General features: G+C 47.1%; 1 protein-coding gene across 1 annotated transcript; it reads left to right on the top strand.

The window, feature by feature from the left end:
- Window positions 1–865: 865 nt before the first annotated feature.
- Window positions 866–22,321, top strand: ZNF541 (zinc finger protein 541). Its single transcript, XM_016216726.2, has 15 exons — window positions 866–1,172; window positions 3,798–4,041; window positions 5,705–7,565; window positions 8,729–8,787; window positions 9,057–9,213; window positions 9,424–9,591; window positions 10,511–10,835; window positions 15,018–15,081; window positions 15,660–15,802; window positions 16,199–16,302; window positions 17,458–17,533; window positions 18,089–18,177; window positions 21,584–21,724; window positions 21,884–22,065; window positions 22,153–22,321. Exons 1-15 carry the CDS (start codon window positions 866–868, stop codon window positions 22,319–22,321), a joined length of 4,089 nt encoding a protein of 1,362 aa, XP_016072212.2.
- The last annotated feature ends 1,394 nt before the right edge of the window (window positions 22,322–23,715 follow it).

The raw sequence follows: 23,715 nt of genomic DNA, 5'->3' as shown, positions 1-23,715 counted from the left end.
TCCATTTCCTGTCACCTCAAGGCACTATTTCCTTTTCCCATGTGTCTATTACGACCCCATGTCCCAGCCTCCAGGGTAATGCTCTTTAGTAGAAATATACTGAGTCACATTAAAAAATAAAAGAGGCAAATGAAATGAATTTAAATAACACACTATATTTAACCCACTAGGTACAAAGTATTATCACTGTAATATGTAATCAATACAAAAAGATTATTTTTGGTCCTGAGTCTCCCAAATCCAGTGTGTATTTTACGCTGACAGACAGCATGTCTCAGTTTGGGGCCAGTCACATGTTGAGTGCTCCATGGCCACATGTAGTGGGTGCCATACTGACAGCAGCTCCGCATCTGAGCCTGACTTTCCCCTGGGCTGACTTGCGCTTACACTGCTGGCTTTGAGTTTTCTCACTGCTGCTGACACTTGGGTTCTACCTGTCTCTTGACCTTGGCTATGCATTAAAAATGATCTTTTCTCATATTTCTATGTGTTTGTAGCTGGAAAAGAGGTCAGTTCAGTCCACCATGTTGCCGGAAATCCTTCCATTTATTCCTTACAACCACTTTATGATGGAAGTACGCTTATGCCCAATTCACAGATGAGGAAACTGGGTCTCGTGGAGCTTAAGTGACTCTCCCAGGGTCACATGGCTATTAAGTGTCAGAGAACAGACCCAAATACAGGTCTGTTTGAATGCCAAGTCCCTGTTCTATCCACCACACTGTGTTTCCGTCTTATCATTTTGATTCCTCCTCGTTCGTTGTCAGGAATCAGAGACCACCAAGAGCCCTCTCCTCCCGGAATCCTTACGTGTCTCTGTTCGTCTGGAGAGTAGCTCTTGACCAAAACCTGGCAGCAGATAACCATGGACCAGTACAGCCTTGGGGATGAGGGCCCTCTTCCATCCAAGATGCACCTTCCTTCATTTTCTGAGAGCCAGGGACTCAACTGCAGTGACACCCTCAACCAGAATCTGGGTCCCAGCACCCGAGACCTGCTCTACGCGGGCCTGAGTGGTTTGGACCTGGACCCCAGCCTCCCAAAGCCCGATGTGCCCGGCGAGGCCCTGGAGGACAACTTAGACGCAGTGTCCCTGTACTCGGGGAAGGACAGCGACTCTGTGAAGCTGCTGGAGGAGTATGCAGACCCCGAATCTCAGACTTCTTTACAAGGTAACGCTGTCCACCTGGGTCTGAGAGCCTGGCAGGCTGTTGGGAAGTTCCAGTGGTACCCAGGGGTTGGCTCTGCACTGATTGGTCATGGACATTTCTCTCTTCCACAGGTGAATAGGGAGCAGTCACTTTCCCCCCCTGGGAATCGTCCCCAATTTCCTAGTCAAGAAAACTGAAATGTGGATGCCTGGGGACATCCTAATCTCGTGTGTGGTGTGGATAGATCTTTGAGTTTTCAAGACTTTCCTATCCGTTATCACTTCTCAGAGGCTGTTTTCATGCTTCTGGAGTGAGCTGGGAGCCTGTCAATCTGCTACTTCTAAACTTCCCAAGCCTCAGTGTCTTCATTGTAAGGTGGGGGGACAGTAATACCTAATACCCAACCTTCTTCCCCCCAGAGTACCAGTAGGAATGAGCAAAAGAAGGCATGAGCATGGATGCACTTTGCAGACTGTAAAGCTCTGGACAGATAATAGTCATTTTTACCCGTATTGTTAGAATTCATTTCAGCCAGCCCATTGCTCCATTTCTAAGTCTTTCTCCTCAGCAGTGGAGGAACAAAGGGAGAACTAACAGAATCATCAAGACCTTTGTTAACTCTCCTTTTGGTTTGCCTTCAGGCTTCCCCCACAAGAGAGATTCAGTTTTTGTTTTCAGCCTTCTTCACGAGTTCTTGAGTAAGTTGCTTAGATGGGTTCACCGAGCCAGAGCTCTTTGATATTTATAGTCACACAGTGCGCATGGAAGGTCACATCTGAGACAGCAGCCCTGCACACAAATACTAACGTTAATTAGAACAAGCAGCTCAAAAAGTGTCCTGAAGACTTGGTAAAATGAAAACCTTCCAAGGCCCCACTCCGCCCAAGATGTAGCAGACAGGGCGTTAGTCTTGTCACCATGTAGGAACAGTGGCTAAACATGAAATCCTAGATACCTGGGATATCTGAGTGTTGTAGGCACCAGGCCAGGCCTGGGGATACAGTAATTAGGGGTTTCAACCCAGGCCACAGAAATCACCTGAAAAATGCTGGTAAGTGCAAATAAACTTGAATTTTGGTAATCTTATTTTTTAAAAAGGAGAAATCCACTGAATATTAAATTTTTATTCTTTACTTTTCTCTAACTTAAATTTAGCTCCATATAAATGCATATGTTTATGTTAATTGTTTAAGAAAAAATATGTCTACTGATTTCAGAGAGAGGAAGGGAGAGGGAGAGAGAGAGAAACATCAGTGATGAGAGAGAGTCATTGATCAGCTGCCTCCTGCACACCCCTTGCTGGGGATCAAGCCCGAAACCCGGGGATGTGCCCTGACGGAATTGTACCGAGATCTCCTGGATCCTAGGTCGATGCTCAGCCACTGAGCCAGGCCCAGCCAGGCTTATGTTAATTTTTAAATTAGAAAAGTAATACATATTTATTAAAGAAAACTTAGAAAATAAAAAAATAGAACAACAAGAAAAAAATCCCCACTCTGGCTCCCACGCGTAAATTTTTAAAAACATAGGTTAAGTCACTGAGAAAATCATGGTTTTTCAGGTGTATTAAGTGTATATTCCCTTTTTATTCCCTTTTTAAAACTTAGCGCGTTTGCTTTCTTCCATGAGGGCAGGCCATCCAGTGGCGGTTGTAGCAGTTATTCATTCCATTGTGTTGTTCGAGCCTGCGGAGTGCCCGTGTCCATGACCTTACAGCTCTAGTGATTTGAAATTAGCTCCCTTTTACTCTTTAGTCCCCAAACCCAGCTCTGTTCCTTGGAGCAAGACAGAAGCAATCCACTCCCTCCTCCACACGCTGGCCCCTCAGGTGTTTGAAGACATCTCCCTTCCCCAGCGGAACATTCTCAGCCCTTCACCAGTTCCTCCAATGACGTAATTCATTAAAGTACCTTTTATCATTTCACCCGAGGGATGCAGGAAACATGGAAAATTCAGATACACAAGAAGAGGAAAATTAAACTGACCCATAACCCTACCAGTCAGTTCATTCTCTCAGTTTGTTTTCTGAATACGTTTTCTTTTTCTATGACTGGGACAGTTCTGTTTTGCAGCAAGCTGCTTTTTCTTGCTTAGTGCGGCATCAGCATGTTGTCAGGTATTTTTCTACAGTTTTATCTTAAGTGCATATGTCACACACCATTTAAACTGCAGTACAGTGAGCTGCACACCCTCCTGTCAGATGGTAGGGTGTTTCTAACATTTCACCAGGAAAAACAGTGCTGCCGTTAACTCCCTTGCAGCGAACTCTGTACAAACCTACATTTATATCTTTAAAACCCCGAAGTAGAATTGGCTGGGAGAAAGGGTTTTGGAGTATGTGTTTTTGGTTTGCCTTTCCAAGAGTGCCATTGATGGTATAAAACCCCACCGGTCTTGCTCACCTTGTCCTAGGAGAGCTTCCAAGTGTGGCACTAGGGCTGCTTGCCTTCCTGCAGGTGCAGAGGACTGGGGTGCCTTCTCTCCCTTGTCTGCTCCTACACGGTGTTTTCTCTGCAGTAGAACTGCTGAGGTGGGAGAGTTCCTCCCTACTCCCCCCTACATGGCTTTGCTTCCAGGTTGCAGAGTGCTCCACCATGCTCCTTGATTGCCCTAATGTCTATATTCTGTGCTTTCTCTTCTGTTTAGACCTGGGGCTAGGCCCACTCAAGGCGCCTAAAGACACTGACGAAGGAGGCAGGGCCACCTCTGGGAGTGCGAGGAAAGGAAAGCGGCAGCACAGTTCCCCGCAAAACCCACTCCTGGATTGCAGCCTCTGTGGGAAGGTGTTCAGCAGTGCCAGTTCTCTCAGCAAGCACTACCTGACGCACAGCCAGGAGAGGAAACACGTGTGCAAAATCTGTAGCAAGGCCTTTAAGCGGCAGGACCACCTGTATGTAGGAGTCTGGTCCCCCAAACTACTGTTCAGGGGGCTGCGGGGGAGTGGGGCGGTCCTATGTCTCTCCCATCCCCTCCCAGATCAACTTGTCCCACCTGCTATTGGGTTGTCCCACCTCCATGTGCCCCAGATGGATGCCACCTGTGCTTAGCCACAGACTCCCTTCTTACACTGCCAGTGCTTGGGCAGGGCTGGCACTGGCCTGGACAGGTCACTCTTCTGAGCCCCCAGATTCATACCAGTGAGAAGATCACTGCTGTGATTGTAGCCAGGACCCTTGTGGTTTAAAAACATAACAGCATGGCTTTCTAGGCAGTTCTGACAGGGAGGGAACTGGGCTAATGAGAAACATTCCGAGTCCTTGGTGGGTGTCAGGAAAACCATCTGTGTACCATCAGGACTATGCGTTGTGATAACACAGGGCATGAGAATTTCTGAAATGCCTGTTTCTAGAACATGGCAATGGAGCATTAACTTGTTTTCTTTTTTAACTCCTTTTTTTAAAACTCTGGATTTTTTAAGAACTCTTGATTTTATAAAGAAAGCCCATTATAAGAGTTCGAAGCAGAATTTCCTTTGTTCTTGATGTTTCGGAAGTGATGAGCTTTTCTTGCTGGTGAGGAAGGAAAGAAAATTTTCTCAAACCAGGAGACTCACAAGTGGGACGTCCAATCCTTTGCATTTTTACAGTGCTCCTGGCCTTTACAGGGGTTCTGATTAATTTGTCTTTTATGTTATCCTCTTGCCCACCCATACCCGAAGGAAAGGAAGTAGTCTGCTCATGTCACAAGTGGTAGCAGTTGGGGCTAGAAACAGGGTCTCCTGATTCCTTCTCAGCTGCTTGTTGCAGATGGAAGCCAAGGGCTGACCTTTGGGGAAGGGCTTTAGTATCTATTGGACAAACCCCACATGCCACACTTACAACTGTCCACTGGAGGACTGTCGGGAACCCAGAGCCTGCTCTACTCATCTGTTTGTGTTTATAATATGTTAATGTAGATATAAGTATGATATAAACATAATATACATTTGTGTTCACTTATATTTTAGAAATTATGGGCATATTTGGCTGTTTTCTAGAAAGTTTTCTAATTGGGCATCTGTAAATTTCATTTTGCTGTGGGAGTTCAGGTATCTGTCTCCTTAGAGAATCCAAGAGAAGACAGACATTCCATTGTTAAAGGAAGGGTTCCCCAGGCTAGCAGCTCCCCCCGTGCATTCTGGAGAGCTCTGGTTCTTGGGGATGCTACAGAGGCTACTTCAAAAAACAGTTCTGTGGGCAAGTAAGTGTGAGAGACATCGGAAGTTAAACAGATGCATCTCTATCATCTGCTATGTGGCTTTTTGAATTTGCCCCTGTGCCCTGTGCACCTCCCAGGAGCACATAATGTTTTTTCAAAACTTGCCAACTGAGCCCAAGTCCTCAGGGAGCAACTGGAGGACTGGTGTTCCTTGGGAACCCACTTTGGCGAACTCTAGCCTAGCTTCCACTGATTTTTTTCCTCAGATAAGGGATTCAGTTGAAGGTGAGGGAGAGGAGCACCCTTTCCAGATTGGGGGCTGAGTGCAGTGTCTGAATCGTGGGGCACCCTCGGGGTCCTTTCAGCGGGAGGCCTGAGTGGAGTGCCGCTGACTTCCCTCTCATGTGTGGCTCCAGGACTGGGCACATGCTCACCCACCAGAAGACCAAGCCCTTCGTGTGCATCGAGCAGGGCTGCAGCAAGAGCTACTGCGACTACCGCTCGCTACGCAGGCACTATGAGGTCCAGCATGGCCTGTGCATCCTGAAGGAAGCCCCTGCGGAGGAGGAGGCCTGCGGGGACTCCCCCCACGCCCATGAGGTGGCCGGCCCGCCTGCACCCAGTGGCCTACGGTCCCTGATGCCCCCAGAAGCCAGGTCCCCTGGCTCCCTCCTGCCCAACCGAGACCTTCTGCGTTGTATCGTGAGCAGCATCGTCCACCAGAAGATCCCTTCTTCCTGCCCGGCCCCAACAGGGCCTTCAGACAGCAGCGAAGGGAGGAACATGGCCTATCCCTGCCCACCCTCATCCGGGTCCTCCTGCACCCCAGTGAGCATCCCAGCAGCCCCAGGATCCCTGGGCACTGAGACTCCTGAGGAGCCTCATCCCCCACAGAAGGATCCTGTCACTGACATGTTCACAGCCATCCACTCAAGGGCAGGAGAGAATGGTGGCCCTGATCCATCTGAGCCAGAGCCTTGGCTGCTCCAGCTCCCATCCACCCTGGAGGGCTGGCCTGAGGGCGGGCCCCTGCCGACCTGCCTGCCTCTGTTCCGAGGCCAGTCAGGCCCTTCCAGTTCCCAGCCATCCAGCCACAACTTCCAGTGGCTCCGGAACCGAAACCTGCCGGGCTGCCCCAAGAGCAAAGGGAACAGTGTGTTCATGGTGCACAAGGCCCCTGCCGTGCAGTCCCCAGAGGGCCCTGACTCCAGCGCTGGGCCCAGCTGCACCTCCCCAACCAGGGAGCCCTCGCCCAGCTCGGGCCTCAGTCTGGAGGACGTGCTGCCCTTCACTTCCTCACTCCTGAAGGCTCCCGGGGAGGCCTCCGGTGATCCCCGACACGCCAGTGGGGAAGATGACCCCTGGGCTTCCAAAAAGAGCCAGTTTGACTGTGACACTTTCCCATGGCAGAACCCTGGGGAGCCTGGCCTGCAGGATGTCCAGAAGCTTGGCGGGCTCCCATCGGACGCCACCCCTCTTTTGCGGCAGCTGTTCCTGAAGTCGCAGGAGTCTCTGGTGAGCCACGAGCAGATGCAGGTGCTGCAGATGATCACCAAGTCCCAGCGGATCTTCTCCCAGGCCCAGGCAGCTGCTGTGTCCTCCCAGCTCCCCATGCCTGAGGGGAAGCAGGCTGCCCTGAAGCCAGGCCCGTGGTCACAGCAGCCCCTGCCGCCGACACCTGCTGTTGACTCTCTCCATGCTGGCCCTGGAAACCCGGAGCCTGAGGGCTCCCCAGCCCAAAGGAGGAAAACCACACCTGCGTTCCCCAGAGCAGCCTCTCCTGGCAGCACGAAATGGGACTCTAAGGGAGTACCAAAGGTGGCCACCGCTCCACCGGCTCTCATGGCCGCGTCTCTGGACCCTCCTGAGAATCCAGACATCTCCTCTCTGGCCAAGCAGTTGAGATCCGCAAAAGGGACTTTGGACTTGGGGGACATCTTCTCCCCTGGTGGCCCACAGCAGACCCAGTCAGGTGGGGACGAGCCACCCGGAGCCCAGGTCCCCGGGAAGCAGACCCAGGCTGAGAGTGGCCCAGCATCAGGAGCCACAAAAGGTGAGAAGGGCACGGCCTGCTCCCGGGGTGGAGGCTACAGGCTCTTCTCCAGCAACCCCCGGGCCCAGCGCTTCTCAGGCTTCCGGAAGGAGAAGGTGAAGATGGACATGTGCTGTGCAGCTTCTCCCAGCCAGGTCGCCATGGCCTCCTTCTCCTCAGCCGGGCCTCCAGCCGATCCCTCCCGGGACTCGAAGTCCAAGCTGACGATCTTCAACAGAATCCAGGTACCGGCGGTTTTTCGTATAATCACAGGGTGGTACATCAGTCACCCTTTGCCAGGACATTTTCACCCTGAAAGAAACCCTATACTCTTAGTTGTCATCCCCCAATATCTTCATCCCTCCCAGCCCCTGGCAACCATGAATCTACCTTCTGTATCTATGATTTGCCTGTTCTGGACATTTCATATCATTGGAATCAAACACTATGTGGCCTTTTGTGACCGGCTTCTTTCACTCAGCATAATGGTTTCAAAGTTCTTGTTGTAGCGTGTGTCAGTGCTTCATTTTTGTGGCTGAGTAATATTCCTTGGTATGGGTACATCACATATTCATCCATATTTGTTGTTTCCACTTCTTGCCCATTGTGAATAGTGCTACTGTGAACATTAGTGTACAGGTTTTTGTGTGCATGTATATTTTTGTTTCTCTTGGGAAATACTGAGGAGCGGAATTGCTGGGTCATATGGGAATTCTGTGTTTAACCATAGGAACTGCCCGTCTGTTTTCCAGAGCAGCTGCCTCATTTTACATTCCCACCCACAGCGACAGAGCTCCGATTTCTCTCCATTCCCTCCAACACTTGTCCAGTTTTCTTCATAGCCATCTTAGTGGCTGTGCGGCGGTCTCTCATTATGGTTTGATTTGCATTGCTCTGATGGCTAATGATGTTGAGCATCTCTTCATGTGCTTATTGGCTGTTCATAGATCCTTTTTGGTTTGGTGTTTATTCAGATTCTTTGCCCATTTTTATTTTTTTATTGATTTTTAGAGAGAGAGAGAGAGAAACATCGATGTGAGAAACATTGACCGATTGCCTCCCGTACATGCCCAAACTGGACATCGAACCCACAACCTAGGTATGTGCCCTGATCGGGAATCAAACTGGCAACCCTTCCACTTATTTATGCATCATTGATTGATTCTTGTATGTGCCTTGACCAGGAATTGAGCCCACAGCCTTGGCATATCAGGACGATGCTCTAAGCAAATGAGCTACCCTGCCAGGGCTGTCTCTTCTGTCTTTTGTTTCGGTGTCATCCAAGAAACCATTGCCTAATTCAGGGTCACAAAGAATTACACCTGTGTAGTCTTTTAAGCGTCTTAGAGTTTTAGCTCTTGTAAACCTCCTTTCTGATACATTGGTTCAGGTATATTTTAACCTTCAGGGTGGAAATATCTACCGGCTCCCCCATCTGATGAAGGAGGAGAACATGGCAGGTGGATGGTAAGTTCAGAAGGCCCCCCACACCTAGGGGAGTGCAACCCCTTGGGAGTCCTCTGGTGGCTTCTATGTGCTGGCCCTGGGTAACCGAGCTCTGGATGCATCAGTCCTGGAGAGGTATGTGCCAGGCCCTAAAGAATTGGGGTGTTGTCTCCAATTCTTAGGGTTCATCTAGAATTGTTAGTGGATCAAACTTTAAAAAGAAAAAAAACATAGTGCTCAGGGACAGAGTCCCATTCTCGCATTCTTCCCTCTGGCCATGTCTTCCGCAGTAACCAGCAAAACGGGGGCCTTGCAGACTGGGCCGAGCCAAGGAGCACTTATATCTGCAAGAACTGCAGCCAGATGTTTTATACCGAGAAGGGGCTGAGCAGTCACATGTGCTTTCACAGCGACCAGTGGCCATCACCGCGAGGGAAGCAGGAGCAGGTGAAGCGGCACACACAGGAAGTTCTGTGCTTTCAGGGTTTCTGACAAGCTTTGGGGAGTAAATGGGTGTCATTTATTTTAGGAGGGAGATATCCTCCATTATCTGGGGAAACCTGAGGAGGGGCCAGGAGTCGGAACTTCAGGCTGGAGCAGCTCTTTCACTCCATGCCTCCTGTTTCTCCTGAAGAGCTTTCTCTTCTCTGTTTTTAGGTGTTTGGCACAGAGTTTTACAAACCAACAAGACAAGTGCTGAGGCTGGAGGGGGACGGGCAGAGTCCCCCAGGAGCCAAGAAGTCCTTGGACAACACAGTCCCTTTGGAGATCCCCATGCCGGTGCCCGTGGCTCCAGCACACCGAGTCCTGGGGAGCACAGCCAAGGTGGGTGCTGGTCAGTCCACTTCTTTCCTGCTGCTTTCCCTACCTCCTGGTGAAAGCTGTGGGAAAAGCCCAAACAAATACCAAGAAAAATCCTGATTCCATAAGAGCTTGGTTTGCGTGTTCGTTCATTCATCATCCACTGATTTTCCTCTGTGCCATGATAGCCTCTCCCCTGACTCCTGGGGCTTCCAGTCCAGTGGAGTAGATAGACCTACCCCCAGACAGTGATGACTCAGAATGGGCAGGGCTGGGCCGGGGAGGAAGCAGAGGGAGCTCTGGGAGCCTTGAGGGGGTTCCAGAGACCCAGCCTGAGGAGGTCAGGGAGGACTTCCTGGAGGGGGGGGGTGTTGGAGCTGAGAGCTGGAGGATGAGAAGGAGTACAACTGGCAGAGAAGAGGGGAGACTGTGGAGGTGAGAGAGAGCACAGTAAATTTAGGCATGCAGTCTTTTCAGCCTGCACTGGAGGATCCTGCCCGGTACAGTGCAAGCTGGACTTGGGGACAGGGAGCATGGATCCCATTGATTGTCTCACAGGAGCTGTGGTCACTTGGAGGGAAATATGTTTTCATTTTGTTACACTGTTACTGTGTCTCTGGCCCCCACTATTTAAGTGCCAGTCAAGTTAACAACTGAAACTGACCTCACACGTTTCCAAAATCCTCTGAGTCAGGGTCTCCTTGGAGTGTGGGTGCCTGAGAAGGGTCCATCCTTCCACCACAAGCATAGGATCTGGGGTCCCGCTCAGGAGAGGCAGCCCTGCTCTGCCTCCTTTGCTGAGGGCTTTGGGCATGGACACACAGGGGTATGCATGTCATGCTTCCCTCTGTCTCCATGATCAGTTCCTTTTCTCCTTCTCATGCTATCTTGAGGACTGAGCTGTGTGGCAGGTGGCCTCAGGTGGAACTCTCTTCTTCCCCAGGGACAAGAGAAAGACATGGAAGAGAGAGAAAGCAAGGAGAGCAGCCAGCATAGGAAGCGGAAGAAGCGCCCCCAGCCCAAGGCACTGTTCATCCCTCCACCCCGCTCCACGTTTGGGGAGCCAGGCCCAGGACGATGCCACCAGAGCTGCCTGCGGTCTCCCGTGTTCCTGGTGGACCGCCTCCTAAAGGGATTATTCCAGTGCCCTCCCTACACGCCACCCCCAATGCTCAGCCCCATCCGGGAGGGGTCTGGGCTGTATTTCAGCACTCTCTGTTCCACGTCAGCTCAGGCCGGGCCTGACAAGCTCATCAGCACCATGCTTGGTGAGTGAAGCTGTGCTGCAGATCTCTGGTCTTCACCTGGCGGACCTCCTGTGGACCAGCCCCACTCTCCCTTGTAGCGTTTGGTCCAGAGATTCTCCCCCGCCTGTGGCTGTAGGTCTCATTGCTGCTTATAGGTATCCCAGGACCATCTGTGATCAGCAGCCTTCTAGGTGCTTAGAGTTTTACAGCCAGAAAGAAAACATAGAGGCCATTTAGCCTGAGCATCCTGCCTACCCTTACGTGTAACATTTTAAACAGCTTTATTGAGATGCAATTTATATACCATATGAACCACTATTTAAAATGTAGTGTTTTTTAGTCTATTTACAGGGTTCTGCATTCATCACACAGTTAATTTTATAGAGCATTTTCATCACCCGCAGAAGAAACACTACACCCCCATATCCCCATCACCCCAGTATCCCAGCCCTGGGAAACTACTGATCTACTTTCCCTATGGACCTGCTTATTCTGGACTTTCTGTGTAAGTGGAATCACACATTGCATTTTGTGTCTAGTGTACTCACTCGGCGTGTTTTCAGGGTCCATCTAGGCTGTACCGTGGATCAGTGCTTCATTTCTCTGTGGCTGAATAACACCCCATTGTCTGGATAGACCATGTTTTCTTTATCCATCCATTACTTGATGAGCATTTAGTTGTCTCCAATTTTGGGCTATTATAAGTAATGCTGTTATGAACATTCATATACAAGTTTTTGTGTGGATGTGTTTTTATTTCTCTTGGCTAGATACCTAGGAATGGAATTGCTAGGTCATTACGGTAACTGTATGTTTAACCATTTAAGGAACTGCCAGGCTGTTTTCCAAAATGACTAGACCATTTTAAATTCCCACCAGCATTGTATGAAAATTCTGGTTTCTCCACAACCTTGCCAGCACTTACTGTCTATCTTTTTTATTGTAATCACACTAGTAGGTGTAAAATGGTGTCTCTGTGGTATTGATTCACATTTCCCTGATGGCTAATGATGTTGAGCATCTTTTCATGTACTTATTGTCCATATTTATATCTTCTTAGGAGAAATCTCTATTCATTTTTTGCCCATTTCAAATATGGAGGTATCTTAATTATTGATTCTTGAGAGTTCCTTGCATATTCTGGATGCAAGGCCCGTATCAGATATATGATTTTCCTACAAACACTGTATCCCATTTTGTGAGTTGTCTTTTCATTTTATTTATGGTAATGTTTGCAGTACAAAAGTTAATTTTTATGAAGTCCAATTTATTTTTCTTTCATTAGCTGTGCTTTTGGTGTTATATCTAAGGTGTTTTGCCTGACCAAAGGTTACAAACCATGTTTTCTTCTAAGAGTTTTATAATTTTAACTCTTACATTTAGGTCTTTGATCCATTTTAAGTTAACTTTTATATTCTATGTGAGGTAGGGATCCAAATTTATTCTTTTGCATGTGGGTTTAAATTGTTCCAGCACCATTATTTGAAAAGACCTTTTCCCATTTAATTGTGTTGCACCCTTGCTGAATATTAATGAGCCATAAATGATTTGAGATTTGTTTTGTTTTTAAATACATTTTACATCTACAGACTTCCCTCTGAGCATTGCTTTGGCTGCATTTTGTAAGTTTTAGTATGTTGTATTCTTATTTTCATTCATCTCAAAATATTTTTAAATTTCTCTTTTGATTTCTTCTGATACATTGAATATTATTTTGTTGTTTAATTCCTACACATTTTACAAATTACCTTCTTTTATGGATTTTTAATTTGATTCTTTTGTGGTCAGAGAACACATTGCATGAATTCAGTACTTCTAAATCTATCAAGGCATGTTTTATGGGCTAGAATATGTCCCATGTGTACTTGAGAAGAATGTGTATTCTACTGATGTTGGGCAGAATGCTCCGTTGATATGTTATGTCTAGTTAGCTTATAGTGTTGTTCCTCGTTGATCTTCTGCCTAGTTGTCCTACCCATTATTGAAAGTATTGAAATCCCCAGCCATTATTAAGTTGTATATTTCACCTTTCAATTCTGTCAAGTTTTGCTTCCTGTACTTTTAGACTCTGTTTTTAGGTGCATACATGTTTATAATTGTTATGTCTTCCTGATGGCTTGACCTTTTATCATGATGGTATGATTGTGCTATCATTTATTATCATTATGATAATTATGTCATCTCTGGTAGTATCTTTTGTTTTAAAGTCTAATTTGTCTGACATTAGTATAGCCAGTCCATCCCCTTTATGGTTGTTTGCTTGATACATATTTTTCTGTCCTTTTATTTTTAACCTATTTATGCCTTTAAAAATAAAGCATGCCTCCTATAGACAGCATTAGTTGGAGCATATGTTTTCTAACCCAGTTTGACAAACTGCCTTTTGATTGGTTTGTTTAATCCATTCTTATTTAATGTTATATTGATGTGATTGGATTTACAGCTGCCATTTTGCTTTTTATTTTCTACAGGTCTCATGTCTTGTTCTCCCGTTCCTTCTTTTCTATTTTCTTTTGATTTAAGTGAATATTTTCTAGTGTTACATTTTAATCCCTTTAATTCTTCATGTTTTCTTAGTCATTTTTTAGTGGTTGCTCTAGGACCTACACTATATATACGGAATATGACAACCTTTCCAGATGTGCCATAACTTATTAATGAGACATAGAAACATTGCTCTTCTATCTCTGTTTTCTGTAACACTTTTGCTATTACTGTTATATTACATTTTTATATATTAGAAACCCAACAAGGCATTGTCATAATTATTACTTTGTATAATTTTATATCATTTTAAAAATAGAGAGTCTGTTCCAGCTCAGGAGGCCATTGATCTATCAGCAAGTTAGTTTGTTGATCATTACTATTGAGTCTCATTTTGGTTATTGTACTTCTTTAACCCCAGAATTTCCATTTGGTTCCTTTAAAAAATAATAATAATTTCTTCCCCTTAATGGTATTCTCTCTTTGATGAGAAATTATTATTATACTTCCCTTTAATCCTTTAAGCATGGGAGTTAAGGGGAGAGGGAGCCCCCATCTCCTTGGCTGCACCTACCTGGAGTAGAGCACTCTGGGTAGAGTCTGTTAAGAGCAGGAGACCAGGTGGGTAAGATGGGTCATGGCTAAGATGTCACAGATTCTAACCATTCTTACTAAGATTTGGCCAGTTTTCTTCAGTGTGTTTCTTAATGCTCTATGCCTTTAGGACAACTTCCAGAGACTTGAACTTACTGGTTTTTTCCATATAATTTTTATCAGTTAATTTGTTGTTTTGCTGAGTTCCTTACTGTGTGTTTTCAGAAGTCCTATCTACTTTCCTTGCAGTCTTTTAAAAATTTTTTTACTTTACTGTGATAAGAACAGTTAACATGAGATCTACCCTTTTAACAAATGTTTAAGTGTGCAATACAATATTGTGATTATATGTCATACAGCAGATCTCTAGAGCTTATTCATCTTGCTTACTTGAAACTTTAAATTTTTTATTTATTGATTGATTTTAGAGAGAGAGAAAGGGAGAGAGAGAAAAGCATCAATATGTTGTCCACTTATTCATGCATTTTGTATGTGGCCTTACCAGGGATCAAACCCACAACCTTGGTGTATAGGGACGATGTTCTAACCAACTGAGCTACCTGGCCAGGGCTTTAATGCCCATTGATTAGTAACTACCTATTTCCCACTTCCTCAGCCCCTGTAAACCACCACTCCACTCTTTGATTATATGGATTTGACTATTTTAGATACTTCATATAAGTGGAATCATACAATCTTTCTTTGGTTTAGTCACTTAGCATAATGTTCTAAAGGTTGTCCTCAAGGTTCACCTATGTTGTTGCGTATCGCAGAATTTCCTTTTTAAAGGCGAAGCAATGTTCCACTGTATGTATATACCACATTTTCTTTACCCATTCAACTGGCAGTGGTAACTTAGGTTGTTTATACATCCTGGCTATTATGGATGGTGTTGCAGTGAACATGGGCATGCAGGTATCTCTTGAGACCCCGATTTCAGTTATTTTGCATAAGTACCCAGAAGTGAGATTGCTAGATCATATTACCATATAATTTTTTGAGGAACCTTTATACCATGCAGGCTTCAAGAGCTTGCTTTCAGCTGCTCTGGGAAGGCAGACAGAAGGGGCCCCGTGGATCACTTCTAGTCAGTCTTCTAGAGGTGTTTCGTTGTGTTTTTTCTAGATCAAGTGGATGGTTCTTTTGGCATCTGTGTGGTGAAGGATGACACCAAGATCAGCATTGAACCGTGAGTTGGGACAGATTCAGAACCTGAGGGTCCTTCCAGAGCGGGGCTGCTTTTACCCTCCTTACATTCCAGTGTCAGTGTTTCCCAAGGGCTCCCACATCACAGGAGGATCAGGTATAGCTACAGAGTCTCCCCAGGAGAGAAGTGGTGGGTTTCTCCAGGTACATGTGGGAAGTTCCCCCAATATTCCTTTGTCCAAACATACCATAGTTGGGCCTATCTGGAAAGAATTCCCAAGACCCTGGGGTTCTAGGTAGAATTGGTGATGGCACAGTGGTTAAATGGATGTGGCCATGGGTGTAGAAGTATGTCAGGTATCAGCATGTACGTCCCCTGTCCTAGACCTCAAGAGAGACAGACACCTGAGGCCAGAAATCTGGCAATAAAAGAAATTGGAGGAAGGAAGGAGAGATCCCTTGAGAGGTTTCTGGAATGCCTGCACGTGTCTGTCAGGGGTAACCAACACTCAGCACGTCGGAGGTGATGGGGGTTCCGCAGAGCAGGGCACACCATGCAACTCTTTTATTTCTCATCTTAGTCACATGTATCTCGCATATCTGTATGTGACCTCCTTTCAGACACATCAACATAGGAAGCAGATTTCAGGCTGAGATCCCGGAGCTCCAGGACAGATTGCTGGCTGGAATTGATGAGCATTTAGCTTCTCTGGTCTGGAAGCCATGGGGAGATGTAATGACCAACCTGGAAACGCAGGATAGAGGTGGCTGGGACTTTGGGGCCAAATTCCCAAGCCACGCCCCCACCCCATCTCCAAGGAATTTCTCTTCCCAGTTCTCACCTTGACCAAGAAGCAGGGTCTCCTGGGAGGGAGGGAACTAGCCCTTAGTCCAGTATAGCTTCTTCCATGCTGCTGCCTCCTGCCATCACCTCCCTTCTCATTCAACAGCTGGCCAGGCCATCCAGAGCAGGTGCCAGGAGCAGGGTTTCTGCCCTTCCTCCTGTCCCTCCCTTCCCTCAGTGGGCTTTTAACTGAAATGTGAGGGAAACTGTGACAAGGAGTCCGCTTGTCTGTACTGTCGGGGAGCCTCCTCCCTGGCCCTTGCTGACTCCCTGTCTCCTCTCCCTTGCACTCTGCTGGGGCCACATTTGGAAACAGTGACCGAGCTCTGCAACGTGGCCTGCTCCAGTGTAATGCCAGGAGGGGGCACCAACCTGGAGCTGGCTCTGCACTGCCTGCACGAAGCCCAGGGCAATGTTCAGGTGAGGGAGGCAGGGGCGGGACTCTGGGAGCTTTGGGAAGCTCCCTGTTCTCCTGGGCTGGGGCCCCAGGTACATGCCACGTGCCTCCACCATGGGGGTTGCAGCTATGAAAACCTAAGGAAGATCCCCCATCCTCCCCCCGGGGAGCTCTGGGATTGGTGTGGCCCTTGAACACACCAATGAGCAGACATGGGCTCAGTAAATCATTTATTTGGGAAAACAGCAAGGCACCTGGGTTCTTCTTCAATCTCAGGGCAGTGAGGAGGGGAGCCTAGTAGACCCAACTCAGGTCCTGAATTGATCTGGTTGATTTATTGAGCTGTATCTTTTTGACCCAAGTATGAAAACCTCTGGTGCAACCGAAATGCCTCTGCCTCCTCCAAGGGTCCTCCTCAGTCCTGAGGCTTAGAAAAGAAGTTAAAAGTCCTGCTCTGAGGAGTGGGAGAGGAAAAGTCAAATTACCAAGTTAGGGACCCAAGAGGCAGTACCGCAGTTCTGCTTTTTCTCTAGCAGAGGGGCCATGGCTGCACATAGTAGGTGCTCAGCATAAATCATATTTGTTGAGCCCCACTGAGTAGCTAATGATGGTGGCCCTGGGGCAGGGCCCACTAGGCCCCTGCTGGGTTTAAGGCTCTGGTGACACCATCTTGAAAATTTTCATTTTTTAACAGAAGGGCCCCATGTTTTCATTTCGCACTGGGCCCTGCTGGTTACACAGCTGGTCCTAACGGGTTATGCTGGTGAGCACGACAAAATCCCTCTCTTCATGGGGTTTACATTTTAGGAGAGTCCAAACAAAAATATGTTTTAAAAATTATTAGGGAACAGTTAGTGCCGAGGAAAATAAAGTGGGCAGTGGGCAGAGCTGCTGCCTAACATGCTGGCCCTGGAAGGGATAAGGAGCTTGTACCAGAATAAACCCACACGCTGTGTCCTCCATTACAAAAATCTCGCTATGAAAAGCAACAGCATGCTTAGGGATGCAGTCCACTTGCCCACAGATGGCTCACAGGTGGTGGCCAGTCCTCGGACCAACCACACAGCAGCCCTGGGATGGGGAAGGTTGTAAATTTGTGAATGAATGAGACAATGAAGGTAGGCCTCTACTTCCCCTCCCCTCCCTCAGTAAGTAGCCTACAACTCCTCTTGTTCCAGGTTGCCCTGGAGACCCTCTTACTCAGAGGACCCCAGAAGCCACAGACTCACCCACTCACCGACTATCGCTACACAGGTGACTGGAGCAAGGTGCCCGTGCAATTGCCTGGCTGAGACCCCCAAACCAGTCAGCTTTGATGGCAAGCTCTGGCTTGTGCTCTTGCAGGCTTTGCCTGCCTTTCCAGAAGGGCCTGTCCTCTCTAGGGTGACTCAGTGGGCGCTGTAGTCTTCTAGTTGAATCTTAGCTTCCCTTTCCCAGTGGTTCCCTCGTGGGCTCTGCCCAGCTGGGAAGGGGATGTCCCTGGCCACAGGGAGGTGGAGGCAGGCTCAGGTCAGGGAGCGTGCACATCAGCCCTGGAGTCAGGCGGCCTGGGGCCCCCACCTGCCCTTGGCAAATCTCTTAATCAGTGGAAGCCTCAGTTACTGCGTCTGTAAAATGGGGACAGTAATGGTCCCTACCTGCTAATGGTTTTGTGATTGTATGAGATAAAGCAGGTAAGAGGCTTAGCAGAATGCTTGGCCCGTAATTGGTGCTCGGTAATGGTAGTTATAAAAGGAGGGTGATCAGCATTCCAGCCATCACTGTGGTCCCAGAGGAGAAATCTCTCCCCCTTTTGACTTTCTCCAATAGGCTCAGACATCTGGACCCCCATGGAAAAGAGGCTCTTTAAGAAGGCGTTCTGTGCTCACAAGAAAGACTTTTACCTGATACACAAGACGGTAAAGCACGCATGGGTGCATGGTGTAGACAAGGCCCCACCTCACATAGCCGAGACAAACCAAGCAAGAGCTGCAGGGCCTGTCAGGGGTGACACTCTGCTCATATTGTAAACAGTTTATAATTTTAAGAAGCCCTTATTATGAACAACTCCAAACAGTACAGAAATGCATCACATGCTCAGATAAAGCCCTCTACACCCCTCCCACAGTCCTTCTGACTGATAGCCTCTGTTTGGTTGTACACTGGAGGCATTTGTCTGTACAGATCTTACACACATACACACGTGCTTTAAAAAGGGCATCCTGCTGCACCTAATGTCCTGCTGATTTTTTTGTTCTTTTTTTTTTTAAAACTTGATGGACATAAACTGCACATAAAGTATAAGATTTGATGTTTTGACATATTTATGTAACTGTAAAACTATCACCATGGATCACATCCATCATCCCCACAGTTTCCTCCTGCCCCTTGGTCCCTAGTCAACTCCTTATCTACTTTATGTCACCATAAATTAGTTTGCAGTTTGCAGGTAGTGTGTGTGGGATGTTGCTTTTTATTCCATAGGAAATATTCAGCCTTTTAATTGAGGTATTTATATAATTTACATTTAATGTGATTATTGAGATGGTTCAGTTTAAGTCTGTCATCTTGTTTTTTGTTCTCTAATTGTCCAGTTTGTTCTTTATTCCCCCTTTCACTTTTTCTGACTTCTTTTGGATTAATGTGGTAAATATTAGGATTCTGTTTTATCTCCTTGGTTGCCTTATTGGCTATAACTCTTTATTTTATTACTTTGGTGTTTGCTCTAGGGTTTACACAACACATCAGTAACTTATCACAGTCTACCTGCAAGTGATTTGATAGCACTTCATGTGCAGAAGGAAAGCCTTATAGTAGCATATTTCCATTTCTCCTCCTGGCCTTTCTACTGCTGTTGTTATGCATTCTTTTTTACATGTTATAAACCCACAATACAATGCTATTACTTTTGTTTAAACAGTCAATTGTTTTTTTAGAGAGATTTAAATAAGTCTTACACATTTACCCATATTGTTACCATTTTCCCTGCTCTGCATTCCTTTGTGTAGATCTATATTTCTGTCTAGCAGCATTTTCCAGAAGCAATCAATGTAAATCACTGAACATTTCTTGTAGTGCAGGTTTTCTAACAATATATTCTTTCAGTTTTGTATATCTAAGAGTATTTTGCCTTCATTTCTGAAAGATATCTTTGCTAAATATAGAATTCTATGTTGACAATTTTTTCTCTAAGTGATTTAAAGATGCTGCTCTATTTTCTTCTTGCTCTTATTCCCAACAATAAATGTATTTACTTTCTTGTCTTTGTTCTTTGTGTATATAACATGTGTTTTTTTCCCTGGCTGGCTGTTTTTAGGAATTTTTCATTTTCACTGATTTTGAGCAATTTTATTATGATATGGTTTAGAGTAGTTTTCTTCATTTTTTTCCCCTATGCTTGGGGTTTGTGAAGCTTCTTAGACTTGTAGGTTTATAGTTTTCATTAAATTTGGGGAAATTTCTTCCATTATTTCTTCAGATATTTTGTGTGTCCCTTCCTTTTCCTCTGAAGACTCCACTTAGGTGTGTGTTAGGCATCCTGCAGTTGTCCCACAGCCCACAGCTCACTGATGTTCTTTTCTTTTTTACTGATTCTTTTTTTTTTCCTCTTTGTATTTCATTTTGTATGGTTTCCACTTTTGTATCTTCAAGTTCACTAATCTTACCTTCTGCAGTGTCTAATCTGATGTTAATCCCATGCAATGTAGTTTTCATCTCTAGAAGTTCTATATAAGTCTCTTTTATATCCTCCATGTCCCTACTTAACTTTTTAAACACATGTTATACAGTTACGCTAACTTTTAATGTCCTTCCCTGCTAATTCTAACATCTATGTTCATTCTGGGTTGATTCCGATGGATTGATTTTTCTCCCCATTATGTGTCTTTTTTTTTTTTTTTTTTTGCATGCCTGGTAATTTTACGTTGGATTCCAGACATTGTGAATTTTAGCTTGTTGAATGCTGGATATTTTGCATTCTATAAATATTCTTGAACTTGGTTCTGTGGCATAATTACTTGAAAATGACTTGTTCCTTTTGAGTATTGCTTTTAGAGTTTTTTTAGATGGGACCAGAACAACTTTTTTCTAGAGTTAATTATTCCTCATTACTGAGGCAAGACCCTTCTCATTACACTGTCAATGCCCCATGAATTAGAAGGTTTTCCACCCAGGCTTATGGGAACAGGCACTATTCCTAGCCCTGTGTAAGCGATGGGCACCTTTCCCTCTAATCTTCTTGGCAGTTCTTTACCCAACTTTGGGTCATCTCCTCCTATTCACATGCTGCTCAGCACTTCACTGAATGCTCGAGGGGCACTCTCTCCAGATTTCTGGAGTTTTTCTCTGTGCAGCTCTCTCCACTGCTGTACTTCATCCTATGGACTCTCACCACCTTGGTCTCCCCAGACACACTGCTCTATCTCAACTCAGGAAGTCTGCTGGTCTCTGCCTGGATCCCCCTCCCTGGGCCCTGGCCTGAACATATATTCAAGGTTGTAAGTTCGAACTGTGATGTTTTAGTTTCTTTCTCATAGAAGAAACTTTTTTTGACTGATGCCTAGTGTCTTATCAACCACTGTTACCTACATTTTGACTGTTTCTTGTCATTGTTTTGGATGGGAAGGTAAATCTTGTTCCTGTTGTCCCATCTTGTTTGGAAACAGAAGCCCAACTTTTTTTAGGCAGAGGAAATACTATTTTGGCTCCTGGTTTGTGACTGCACACAACGCTGAAAAAATCACGGTGACGCCCGGCTGGGCATGGCTCAGTGGTTGAGCGTCGACCCAGGATCCAGGCAATCGGGGTTCAATTCCTGGTCAGGGCACATGCCCGGGTTGCGGGCTCAATCCCCATTGGGGGGTGTGCAGGAAGCAGCCAATCAGTGACTCTCTTATCATTGATGTTTCTATCTCTCTATCCCTCTCCTTTCCTCTCTATGAAATCAATAAAGATATATTTTTTTAAAAAAATCACCGTGAGAAAGTGCTTTCTAAAGTGATGAAATGGCCAGTTTAATTGTCCTAAGAAGTTTTCTTTCTAGAGCAATTAAACTTTTCCATTCTGTCACAGTGAGCATCCTACAGTGTACCTTCATGTGCGTCTTCCCACAGGGAAAGGTTCTTGGGCTCGCCTTGCTGCTCAGAGCGTGCAGAGCACAACCAGTCTTGGCTCTGGTGGCTCCAGTCCTGAGCCCCTCGTCACCTGGGGGGACTTTGGGGTTCTCTGCTCCTGTAGTGAATGGGCAGGCCAAGCCAAAAGAGGGAGCGAGCATTTCTAAGTGGTGGCTGGGGCTGCCCATAGCCAGTTTCTGTTTTCTTTCACTAGATCCAGACAAAGACTGTAGCCCAGTGTGTTGAGTATTATTACATCTGGAAAAAGATGATAAAGTTTGACTGTGGCCGAGCCCCAGGGCTGGAGAAGAGGCTCAAGAGAGAGCCTGATGAAGCAGACAGGGCAGAAGCAAAGGTAGGGTCTTGGGGGTCTGGACGCCCACTGCCAATCCAAGCTGGGGTTGGGGAGGGTGCTCCATGGGAAGGGTTTCCCTGCAGAAGACTTTGTGCCCTGTATCCCTGCACCTCTCTCAGAAGGGTCAGCTCCCTTCCATGGTTTCTGCCCCCTCTGCAGGTCACTTGCAGCCCTCGAGAGAGACCTAGCCACCGTCCAACCCCTGAGTTGAAGATAAAGACCAAAAGTTATAGGAGGGAGTCCATCCTCAACTCCAGCCCCAACACTGGCCCCAAGCGCACCCCCGAACGGCCCGGGAGCGCCGAGGGCCAGAGCGTTTTTCCCTGCAGAGAGTGTGAGAGGTACCAGCCCCTTCCCTGGGTGCACTCATCCCCCCTGGGCCACCCACCTCCCCCTGCTTTGACCTGCATCCTCTGGTGACTCCTCAGGGTGTTCGACAAGATTAAGAGTCGAAATGCCCACATGAAGCGGCACCGGCTTCAGGACCACGTGGAGCCAATCGTGAGGGTGAAGTGGCCGGTGAAGCCCTTCCAGCTGAAAGAGGAGGAAGAGGAGGAGGAGGAGATGGGGGCTGACATCGGCCCCCTGCAGTGGTGATTCCTGGCAGATGGCTAGTGGGGGCAGGGCAGCCGTGGAGATGGGGACCCCCTGCCCTGTTATGTCTCCCTTCGCCTCTCCAAGACATTTGGGGCACCCCTTTGCTTCCCTCACACCCTCCCCACGGGCCAGCCCAGCTTGCAGACACAGTGAGCATTCGACTATATGTAGGCAGGAGAAGCACAGTCATCGGACAGCTGCAAGGTCCCTATGGGCTGGTGCCAGAGGCCCCGGCCTCTCTAGGGTAATAGTCGCTCCCCTTCTTTCAGTTCCACTCCTGGAGCAGGGAGGCCAGGGAGAGAACAGGTTAGATCTGTGTAGCTCTCAAATGTTAGCCTCAGTTTGGGGTTTGGTTCCATTGTTAGGTAAGGCCAAGATGTAGAGAATCAGTGGGAAAACACCTTCAGATGGCCACCATGTAGGGGCCCCCACCAGGGGCCTCTCTGCATTCCAGATTCTGTCCCTAGTCTGGCAATGACTTGTACATTGTTAGGTTTTTTTTGTACGTGTCGACTTGTAAATCTTATTAAATTGGGTTCTTGAGTGGCTGTCTTCTGGCTTCCGTGGCCTTTTGATCTAAGAGGCTTTTGAGTCCCTGCCACTTGCTAGAGCCACAGAGATGAGTAGGCTGAGCCCCTGCCCTGGAGGAGCTGGGGCCTCATACATTCATTCATTCAGCAATCATATGCCCAATCCGTGTGGCGGGGATACAGTGACACAAGAGGGACAAGGTCCCTTTTGGCATGCAGCTTACATTTTAGGAGCGGGAAGGCAGCAGAAATAAGCAAAGGGAGGTTTTAGATCTTGATCCATAGGTGTGCTTTTGGCCATAAGTAACAGAATCGTCAGCATAGGTTTAGGCAGTCAGGCCGTGTAGTGGGTCCAGTGGCTCAGCCGTGAGATCAAGCACGGTCAGCATGTTGGCTGCAGCAGCAGCAAGAATCAGCTCTTCCCACACAGGGAAGAGAGCACATTCCTGCCTTCCATGTGTCCGTTTTTAAGAATGAGGAAAGCTCGTAGCAGTCCACAGCAGAACACAGTGGGCATTTGATCATAAGTAGGCAGAATGCCCCTCATATCTCATTGGCCAGCTGAGTAGATGTCATTGACTCTGATGGGGAAGAGGAACGGATCAGAGGACTGACTGCATGGCGTGTGATTGTGTCTTTAGTAGTGCATGTTGTGTTCTGAGGGACAGGGAGGGGGAGCAACGTAGAGGAAGTGTCAGGAGTCCTCACAGAGAGGCCACATTTGAGCTAAGCAAATGTTCCAGATGAGGAGGGAGGAGGGGTGGAGGTGCAAGTGAAGTTGGAAGTAGTTGGGGCATTGTGGTTAAGCGAAAGGGCTCAGGCATGGGGTAAACCATCCTGGCTCCGCCTCCTTTGTCAGCTGCA

The sequence above is a fragment of the Miniopterus natalensis genome, chromosome 18 (assembly GCF_054644295.1).
Source record: "Miniopterus natalensis isolate mMinNat1 chromosome 18, mMinNat1.hap1, whole genome shotgun sequence".
NCBI lineage: Eukaryota > Metazoa > Chordata > Mammalia > Chiroptera > Miniopteridae > Miniopterus > Miniopterus natalensis.
The sequence above is the reverse complement of the archived record's forward strand: the minus strand, read 5'-3'. Positions and strand labels throughout refer to the sequence as shown.